This window comes from Triticum aestivum, chromosome 2B (assembly GCF_018294505.1).
Source record: "Triticum aestivum cultivar Chinese Spring chromosome 2B, IWGSC CS RefSeq v2.1, whole genome shotgun sequence".
NCBI lineage: Eukaryota > Viridiplantae > Streptophyta > Magnoliopsida > Poales > Poaceae > Triticum > Triticum aestivum.
The window spans coordinates 405,941,061-405,951,850 of record NC_057798.1 but is presented as its reverse complement, the minus strand read 5'-3'; the positions used below and the strand labels follow the sequence as shown (position 1 = coordinate 405,951,850).

General features: G+C 44.3%; 1 protein-coding gene across 6 annotated transcripts; it reads left to right on the top strand.

The window, feature by feature from the left end:
* The first annotated feature begins 1,062 nt into the window (after positions 1-1,062).
* On the top strand, positions 1,063-8,204 carry LOC123045176 (tRNA-dihydrouridine(20/20a) synthase). Of its 6 annotated transcripts, none has more exons than XM_044468124.1 (12): positions 1,063-1,446; positions 1,557-1,683; positions 3,353-3,480; positions 3,564-3,633; positions 3,720-3,822; positions 4,189-4,306; positions 4,698-4,779; positions 5,577-5,638; positions 6,837-6,909; positions 6,980-7,063; positions 7,673-7,728; positions 7,929-8,204. In XM_044468124.1, the coding sequence occupies exons 1-12, from the start codon at positions 1,277-1,279 to the stop codon at positions 8,020-8,022; spliced, it is 1,167 nt and encodes a 388-aa protein (XP_044324059.1). In that variant the 5' UTR covers positions 1,063-1,276; the 3' UTR covers positions 8,023-8,204. The 6 variants fall into 6 exon arrangements, with proteins under 6 accessions (XP_044324059.1, XP_044324058.1, XP_044324061.1 ...); XM_044468123.1 differs by having other exon boundaries at positions 7,652-7,728; XM_044468126.1 differs by having other exon boundaries at positions 1,064-1,446; positions 7,865-8,204.
* Positions 8,205-10,790: the final 2,586 nt, after the last annotated feature.

Here is a 10,790-nt window from a genome sequence, read left to right as displayed (position 1 = left end):
TTTTGCTCCACATATAGCAAATGACCTGCTAGGAGAAAGCCTCGTCTTTTGCCCTTCTTTTTTCATACTGAGCTCACTGGTCATCCTCTTATAAGTACAAAAAGGTTCATGTTTTGCCATGTCATAAGTTACCAAAGTTGTGTGTATATCATATACTTAGTTGCTTCAAGTTAGCACTGTTTTTGCTCAAACAGAATATGTAATTTGCCAAGAACAATTTCATAAGCAAGTAACATAATTGTAACACATTTTTGCAAACAGAGCATGATAGCACTGTTTTCATCCTCTTATAAGCACTGTTTTTCCTCAATCAGGATTTTTGCTTAAGGTATCATATTTTGTTCCCAGGAATACCATTAGCACTTGCTTAGGGAAACATAATTACAGCAAAATCAAAGGCAATATGGATCATGAAAAGCCAATTTGAAGGATGGGATTAGGGCAAAAGAGGGGGGAGGGAAGGTGAGCAAATCTGGTGACTTATCCCTGTGAATCAGCTTCTTCTACTAGTGTTTCTTTCTTCTTCTTTTTGCTTAGATCCACAGCGTGTGTGCCACCATTCCAGGCCTTGTGAAGCTCTTGGATCTGGGAAGGAGGATCTTTGCCCTTTCTTGCTTGGGGGAGAAGAAGATGGGGAGGAGGCGCAGGCGATGAGGGAAGGCTTTGGCTGGCGCCTGGAAGCGGGGCCCGAGGGATGGTGGGGTGGGGCCTGGCGTGCCAAATCACGTGAACGGGGGGGGGGGGGGCAGGTGGGGATCGCGGGGAGAGGGGCTGGACCAGTCTTCCCTTTTTTGAGATAGGGGAACAAAAATTTACGTTTTTAGGGAGGCCGCCAGGGAACGCTAGGGAGCTAGACGTGTCCAATAAAAAAATGTAGAAAAAAAACAGTTTTTCGTAGCTTCCTCCCGCCCGGAGCTTGTTTCCACTGCAAATCCGTTAACCTGACTCGAAGTGGCCCGCAGCCTTACAAAAAAATGAGACCAATCCAAAAACTAACCCTCGTTGGCATTTATTTATAGAAGAAATTTCACAAACACCACACGTCCACGCCGAGACTTGAACTCGGGTGGTCTGGCAGCAACCTCAGCTGCGCTGCCAACGGTTAGACGCCCCATCCTTGGCCCGCAGAGTTACACGCTTGCACAGTCGCCGCCGCCGCCTCAGATCGACCGGCCAAGGCTGTAACGAGCCGCCGCACCACTCGCCAGTACCCAAGCGTAACGCGCGAGAAGCGGCGCCGCCTCGCGCGAGAGCGGGGACTCGGATAACCATTGCGATGAGGTCCGCCGCGTGGCACGCCCTGCTCCCGTCACTAGTGCCTGCCAAGCCCGGCATCTTCTTCCTCCGCAGCCGGCCCGGGCGGTTCTTGTCACACGCTCACGGCTTGCGGCCGTGTGGCGCTGCGAGCTCTCTGCCCCCCGGGGAGTACCTTCCTCCCTTGTTCAGGTGAGCGGAATCAGATCTCTAAGGGACTAGGGATTGTTGGTCAATGTACCTGGCCATGGTCGGAGCTGACTGATACTTGTTTTCTTGCTCCCATCCCCCTGCTCCCGCAGCGTGGCGCCGATGATGGACTGGACAGACAACCACTACAGGACGCTCGCGCGGCTGATATCGAGGCACGCCTGGTTATACACAGAGATGGTGGTCGCTGAGACCATTGTGCATCAGAAAGATAAGTTGGTGAGTTAGCCATTTTTGGTCTTTCTTGGTTGGGTGCCATTAAGCTTGAGTGCTTTGGGATAACTGATTTCATCGAACCTGACTATGATATTTTGATTCATGTTGGCATTGATTACACTAGTCGAGCTGCATCAAGATGGCAGTATAGTAACAAATGTATGGTCCGATAAAAAAAGTACGGTAACTGTTTCGCGTAAAAAAAATTGTACAGTACAATGACATGAGCTTCCAGGGAGAAGTGAAACATATTTGAGAAGTGATTAGGGAGATTCTTGGAGAGGCGTGTAAATTAATGCACTGGGAAAATACCATATTACGCAGTTGTGCTGCATATTTCGTTCACTGGCGCCATGGTACAACCCATGTTATGTCTGACTGTTAGCGTGATCACGGATGAGGTAACACGCCAAACTCCACGACCATAGAAATAGGGAACTCATACGATAATAGTTACATCACCACCGTTTTCTTGACCACATATCACCTAATATGGCAAGCTCCTCGACCATAGAATTTTAAATTTGTAAAAGAATTATTTTCTTATGATCAATGGAGTTTGTGCAAGAAGTAGAGGCCAGTAATGTGACGTGCGCAGATAGAGTTACTCACAACTCACAAGCAACAACTTCTGTAGAGAGCGTGATGTTTATCTGTTACTAAAGACAAACATATGGTAGACTCGGACTGGTCATATGCTCTAGATAAGGTTATATTTACAATTTATTCAGAGATAGTCAGTTATCGTATCCCCTAATCATTTTGAAGAGATCACAAGAGAAACACTCTTAAAATAATTGGTTAAGAATATACACAATGCATCATAGCTTTGAGGATATAACCTATCAGATGGTGTGCTTTATGTGGTAAATCTGGTTGCATTTAAATTTGAGTCGTGTGTATTCTCCAGTTTCATTATGTGTGTACTAGTCGTGCAGCTCATGGCTTCTTTTAAGACACGTGCAATTTTCAGCTCTGTTTTCACAGTAATTGATTATGTGTAATATATTTCCTCTGCTGTGCTTTTCACCATGCACTTCTTTTAAATTGTTATGAGCTATCTGAAATACTTTTTTGAGTCACTGACCAGAATCTATCTCATTGTGGAGTTGAACTTGACATGTCCATTGGGTTATTTTAGAACCAATGATGACATTCTGCTGAACCTCAGTACGTGCTTCATATTCTGTTTAGAAATCAGTTCGGTTAAACTTCAGACATCTAGTTTTAATCTGTATCTACATTCTTACATAAATTGGAGTAAGCCTGAACAGTTAAATAACGTGACTTCACCTTCAGTCAAAGTTCATGCAATACCATCATGTAAAGTCTGATGAATAGCATCCAAGAATTTATGAAGTCATATTCCAACTACTGGAAGTACGATAAATGATCCTTCATTGTTTTTACATGATAAAGCAGCAGTGGACTTCCTATGTTGTAGCTGACATGTGTAGGAGCTACCTCAACTTGATAAACATGCCTGCAGTATTGATTGATATTACTATGTAAATCACTAGTATGACTTAGTTTTCATTTGTATTTATTGTTGGCAGCTGTTGTTTTCTGGAAATGAATGAATCAATAAAGTGGATCTACTCCATTTTTATATCATTATACTCACCAATCATATGCAAAGTTGGTATGTAATTTTAATTTTCAAAATATGCAGGATAGATTTTTAGCATTTCCTGCTGAACAGCATCCTATTGTGTTACAAATTGGTGGAAGTAATCTTGACAATTTGGCAAAGGCAACTGAATTAGCAAGTGGATATGCATATGATGAGATCAACCTGAAGTAACAGCCTCAGTCATGTCTGATTATGCAGTACATTCTACAGTTTTGTATAATTTACAAATTCTTGTGGACTTTTGTGTTAGTTGTGGTTGCCCCAGCGGCAAAGTTGCTGGCCACGGTTGCTTCGGTGCTCGCTTAATGTATGATCCAGAGGTTTGCCTCATGAACTACAAAACCATGGTGTAATATGAATGCTTGCTCCTTTTGCTCCTGCATAAGACTTGATACGATTCCTGAAGTTTGTAGGGGATGCTATGTCAGCTATTGCTGCCAATTGTGACGTCCCTGTCAGTGTTAAATGCAGAATTGGAGTTGACGATCGTGACTCCTATGAAGAACTTTGTGAGTTTTCTTCAAAGTATCTCAATTTTCCATTAAAGTCTTCCAGATATTAGGAAGTGAATTTGTGCACTGCAATCGAATAATATGCTTTTGTAACTACAGAATAAGTAAACCTATGATATAATCTTAAAAAACAATTAATCATGAGCTAAACACACATTTTTTCAGTGCCTTAGTTCTGGATTTTTGTTTATACATGTATAGTTAGCTTGTTTATAGAGGATTATTATTGATTTTTTCAATTCTCTTTGGAAGTTCATCTCTATCTTGATGGTTACATATTTTCCCATGTGCTGGGTGCCGGCTGCTGACATATAGTGACATGTTTTTAATAAGCGCAATTAACTTGTTTTCACATTTCACCAGGTACATTTGTAGATAAAGTTGTTTCTAAGTCACCAACTAGGCATTTTATTATCCATGCTTGGAAGGCGTTGCTCAGTGGCCTCAGTCCTGCGGAGAATCGGAAGGTTCCTCCTTTAAAGTATGTTTGCGCTTGATTCCATTTTCATTTTGCATGCAAAGATATCCATAGAATATACACAATGGCAACACCAATATCCTTAAAGCCCGCAAGACATAGGTACAAACAGTAATAAATGGTTGACACTAAGAATCATCCCTTTATGTGCCATGCTGATACTATTATGTGGTTCCAGCTTTGCTTGTCGAAATATTCATGCTTAGTTTGTTGGTGCTTACATACCCAGACTGTATTATCAGTAATGGAAGTTTACTTCTGGGGAAGGCTGAGTTCTGACTAGTTGATACTGGCCTTTGTACCTCTTAATTAATAGGTTGCTATGTTGGAATTCGGATTAGAGTCAGTAGTATTTCTTTATAATTTGCTGGCTTTCTTGTGGATATCGTTGCAGATATGAGTACTATTATGCTTTGTTGCGGGACTTCCCAGAGGTACACTTTACACTAAATGGAGGCTTAACGACTATTGAACAAGTAAGTTAACTTCTGAACCTTTTACTGTGAAAAATAGGTAACAATGGGAATGTCAAATTCTAATTGTGTTGTTGCAATTCTTAGAAGTTGGTATCTGTATGACCACATTGAACAGTATGTTTATCAGTTCGGGTTGAGTCCAATTTCACTTGGTGCAGCAAGGGTGGTGTTGTCGGGGTTTGGTAATGTGTCGCTGAACCTGCCCGGTCCTCCAGTGTCTGAGCACCAAAAACTGACATGTCGCCGCTGCTGTTTTTCTTGTCTGCATTAGAAGCCCCATGACAGAGGTCGTGCGTCTGATTTTCTGGTAGATGCTATCATCACCAGCTCGTTGGTGTCATGCTCGGTAGAATAACTTGACCCCTAATATTAGGACTTCTACCATGCCCCCTCCTGCACCTGCCCCCTCTGTGCTCTGTCATAGTGGTTCTCCACAATAGGAGTACACAACATGGTGATTTAGCATGCCATGCTTTCTCTAGCATTCATCTCTTCAATATTCATGACTCGTGAACATTTCTATGCTGGAGAATCATTTGTTGTTTTGTTACACATGAGGCTATTTTATTGAAGTGGTTTGAATTGGATATATCTATAAAGGGATCTCAAGATACAGAGTTATTGACATTTTGCATGGCTTAGTTGGGTTATTCTCCTACCGAGCACATTACAAGCTAATTTATCAGGATTTCATTACTGTACAGTTTATCAGGATTAAACCATTTTGGTTTCTCAACCTTGAATCACTTGTAACATTGCAGTAGTGAGTTGCACTGAAGACCTTCATTTGGCTGCAGGTTAGTGCATCCGTAAGACAAGGCGCCCATCAAGTTATGGTTGGTCGTGCTGCTTACAATAAGTATGAATTTCCATTTTGATTGTGAAAAATTCCTGTATCGAACTCAACTCTCATTTCATGCATCTCAATAGTTTTGAAAATTTAAAGAGATTCAGAGTAACATATTAACACGGGCAAACAAAACCCTGAAGCTCATTTCTGGAGAACCGGAAAAAAGGACCAGATCTGCACCATGTTTTTTTTTTGAGTGGTAGATCCACATCATGTAGAAATGAAGGGATTGCCATCTTCTTACACATGGGTCATGGCCAACTCTGACCAAAATGGTCTGACCAGGGCTCAGGAACTACACTTGCCGGCTTTAGAAAAGGGTCAGGCCATGTTATGGAACGTACCACCCAATTTTGTTCGCAGGTAACTAGGTAGCTATACTAGTCATAGATGATGCACCAGCTTGATAAGATGGTCATCCCCACTTATTCACAATGTGCCTTCAACCTAGCTGGTGAGATCTGCACCCCTCTGGCAATCGAGAGGTCATAAGCTCGACTGGCAATTCTGATAGAATCCTTCAATTTGTATATCACTGATAGCCAATCTGCTGCAAGGTCCCCAATACCTAATTCTACTCATTGGCCAGTACTTTTCTTAATAGTTGCTGAAGAATAATGAATTAAAACAGGAGGCCAAGAATGGTGCTTGAGTGAGAACACGGATTCGTAATTCTTAAGAGGTGAACAGGGGGCCACCAGTTCAGATCTTTATAATAGTAAAGATACTATTGTGAACTTCTTCATCTTGTACTGAAATGTATTTCAACTTTGAACGTGATGGTTTCCATTACTTAGGAACATTAAACAGAATCATTATGGTAGGTGCTGAACAGGGAATACACAATAACACATAATTTCAATTGCTTGTATGCGGCACATATTGCAATTCAACCAGCCCATCCAAAAACGGACCACGGGGCTGAATGACAAGCCAAAGACCAATAACAAGGAAACCTCTTTCGTCCTGGTAAATTACCAATTTTTGCTACTTAAAAAGACTGTTGGTGAAAGTGTTGAAGGTCCATCCCCTCCCTCCTTCGTATCTATCATTAAATAAAAAATTGTACCCTTTTCAACAATCAACATTAACTTCTAATGTTGACCCCATTTGTTGTTGTTTTCCTTTTTTGACGGAAACTACGTAGGGGATGCTAATTCCAATATCAGTTATTGTTCTAATAGTATTTGGTGGATAAATGTTGCAGTCCATGGAATATGCTGGGGCACGTGGATAGTGAAATTTATGGCATGCCAACGCGTTGCTCTTCACGTCGCCAGGTTTAACATTAATCAGTGTCGAATTTGGCTTTTATGAGCTATTTCTTCTATTGACTGAACTCTGCTTTAGATGCTTGAGAGCTACCAAGTTTATGGTGATTCTATAATTGGACAGTATGGCATCAGCAGGCCAAACGTGAGGCAACTTGTTAAGGTGTGAAGGTTCTTCCTTTCCCTTTTTGTTTTCATACAAGCGTTGAGTCTAACATTTAATGACACAGATCGCATAATTTTATGATCACGTGGAGCAGTGGTATTGAAGATTGCTTGCTATTTTATGCATAGTATTCTGTACTTTGTTGAAGTTCTCTTAATTTGAGGGCTTTAGTGCATTCACCTTGTAATAATGTAATTCATTAGAAGACGGTGTGCACAGTAGTGCAGTGTGAAAGCATGAGCTTTCTAGTTTGTTTGCTTCTATGCATTAAATAGCAGTGTATACCTTATAATAAAAACAGAGAAAAAAAAAGAGAAAGTTGGTAAAAGACAGTGAACTTCTTGAAAGCATTTGCAATGGTAATGAAAATTTATTTGTTAATCCTTGATTATCAGCTGCTTAATCAAGATGTAGCAGTTTCAAGTGCTGCATTTTTTGCTTCATAATAATAGTAGTAGTATTTTAGTTTAAGCTGCTATATCACCTGTATTAGCATTTTCATCATTTTGTATACGTACATGATATTATGCAAACACTTGGTTGTTCATTGATGACTGACGGAAGCACTTCTTTTGACATAGCCAGTGTTACATTTGTTTCACTCAGAGCCTGGTAATAGTTTGTGGAAACGTAAGGCTGATTCTACGTTGCGCCATTGCAAGGTAAGCTATCAAAAAGAGTACACTCTTTGCTGGCCTTCTCCAGTAATACCAATATCCACACCGTAACATGTTCTCATGCTGCTCTGCGCCGTTGTTTGGATCTATAAACCATTTGCTGTGCTTCTTGGATGTGCAGACACTTGCACAGTTCTTGGAGGAAACTCTTGACGCCATTCCTGACTCTATCCTTGATGCACCAGTATTGAGGGAGCCATCCAGGGAGCAAGACTACTTCGCCCATGTGGATTCCTTATTGCCGCCAAGATACGCAAAACTGGCCCATGGCAGCTATGAAAGCCCAGCACTTGTAACTGCATCCAGTTGAACTTCCAGAGTAAAAGATAGGGAAAGCTGCATGCGATCTTGCAGTTATGTCTTCTTTTGCGATAACAGGATATCAGGCCTCTTTGATTCGCAATATTTGTAAAATGCAGGAATAGGAAAAATAGAGAAATAGAGCGGCATGTCATCCTCAATCCTACAGGATTAGAGCATCTCCATTCGTTCGCCCCCCCCCCCCCCCCCCCCCCCCCAGCTCACCCGGCGAATGCGCTTTTGCATTTGCCCTGGCAGTTTTTTCGCCCCGGGGGCAATCGAGTTCCTAGCCGCACCCCCAGGTTTTGGCCCCAGACGAACCTGTCTTTTCTGCTGTAAAAAAAACGCCACAAGTTCGGCGGCACCATGCCACAAGTCGGCAATCATCATGCCAATGATCAAACATGCCTGAAAGTTCGAGGATCAAAAGGAAGGAAGCATAGACATGGAGCGTATCAAACGATCAAAAGGAAGGAAGCATAGACATGGAGCGTATCAAACGGCGGGCTCCTCTGGCGTGGGACTGGCCGGGGTTGGCATGGACGCAGGTGTCGGCATGTCTTCTGTGCTTGGGCTGGTGGTCGGCGTAGCTTCTGTGTTCGGGCTGGTGGTCGCCGTTGGCACCGCTTCATCGATCGGGCTGGGTGTCGGCGTTGTTGTCGGCGTGGGCGTTGGGGCGGTGGTTGACGCTGGCCCGGGCATTTGGTTCAAGATGAGGCCGCGCTTCTGGGTGTCGGCGTTGTTGTCGGCTTGGGTGTTGGGGCGGTGGTCGGCGCTGGCCCGGGCATTTGGTTCAAGATGAGGCCGCGCTTCGCCTGGTACCACGCCTTGACCTGCTCGTCCATCGTCTGACATGTGCGCCCCCATCAAGAACGCCAGGTCGGTGTTCCTCTTCTTCGTGGCGACGTTGGTCCTAAGAAGGTCGAGCTTCACATCCTGCTTCGTCATCAACGCCGACCACCGCGCGTTGGATTTCTCCTCCCTCTTTGCGGCGCTGTTCTTGGCGTCGGCGATGCCCTGCTCGATCGATGATTGCAGTCGCTCGGCAGCCGGTGCCGCGTCCCTCGCCGTCTTGGCTCTCTTGTTGCCATCAGGGCGCCCATTCGCCGCCCCCGAGGTGGGCGCGTCCGGCTTGTATGGCTCCTTGGCCTTGGCGAGGGTGAGTCGGACCTCCCTCCACTTCTCGCACGACTCGATCCGAGAGAACACGTGAAGGAACTTGAACTCTTGGTTGATGCTGTCTTGGCGATACATGTTGAACATCCGAACCATCTGCGCAGCAGAAGAACAAGTGCCGTTGACGTACATGGCGGAAGAAGTGAGCCGACGGCTGGACATACCTGACCCTCGACGTTGGCGCTACTTTCCGGGTGAGCCGATCTCCTCGACGATCCCATGACATTTGTTGCAGGCCGCCTGGATGATCGCCCAATGGTTCGACATGGCCTTGTCGTCGCACTCCATGTGGATGGTGGCGAACTAGGGGTCGACCACCTTGCGCTCATCGAACACCGACTTGATGCGTCTCCAGTACGTGTGTGACGTCTGGATAATTAAGCTACAGTAAACCTCTGCTAATGATGCCATGTCACCTCGGTTACTATTGTTAAACTCGCGTTGATTCAAAAACGATTCGAATTCAAATTTTAAAATAGAGGCAAACAACAAAAGTTTTCAAGCATTAAAACTAAAATGTTCTAAAGGTGTCAAATAAATTGTAAGTAATTATAGTGGAGAATACACATCTTTATAAAATGATTAAAATGCACTAAAATAACAGAAACAGTAGTTAAAACAATTAAATAAATGCCTTTCATAAATATAAAATATTAAACTAATTTATTTGGGTGCCCAAGTTATTATGGCAGTAGAGAAAGTAGCAATACTATTTTAGGGACTAAGTTTATAATTATAAAACAAAAAATAAAAAGAAACTAAAATAAAACAATATAGGAAAAATAAATAAAAGCAAAAGCTAAAACAAAAATATGAGACAAAGGCCACCCCCACCCATGGGCCCCGGCCCACAAGGTCACAACCCAGGCCGGCCGACCACGCACACCGGCCTACTAAACCCACCCAAACCCTAACCTAGCCGATCCCCTCTCTCTCACTCCCTCCTCGGTCCACTCTTCCCCCCGCTCCCGATTCGGATCGAGGCGACGACCCCGCCGACGCCGATGCCGACGCCCGGAGGCCTCCCCTCGCCGGAGCCACCGCCGTCGCCGTGCTCCTCCGTCCCCTCGCCTCGCCATCCATCCCGAGCACGCTGCCCTCCCCGTCTGGCCCCCTGTGAGCCGCCTCCCACTCGATCCCTCTCCCTCTCTGGATCGGGCAACTGCCCCGATCCCATCGCCTTGCCGTCGTTGCTACCGCACTCCCGCCGATGCTCTCGCCTAGCATCGCCGCTCCCCGCGGCCCCTTCTCGTGGCCAGCGCGCGCCCGACCCTCTTTGGCCGCTCTCCGGTCTTGATGACCCACAAGTGTAGGGGATCTATCGTAGTCCTTTAGATAAGTAAGAGTGTCGAACCCAACGAGGAGCAGAAGAAAATGACAAGCGATTTTCAGTAAGGTATTCTCTGCAAGCACTGAAATTATCAGTAACAGATAGTTTTGTGATAAGGTAATTCGTAACGGGTAACAAGTAACAAAAGTAAATAAAGTGCAGCAAGGTGGCCCAATCCTTTTTGTAGCAAAGGACAAGCCTGGACAAGTTCTTATATAGCGAAAAGCGCTCCCGAGGACAC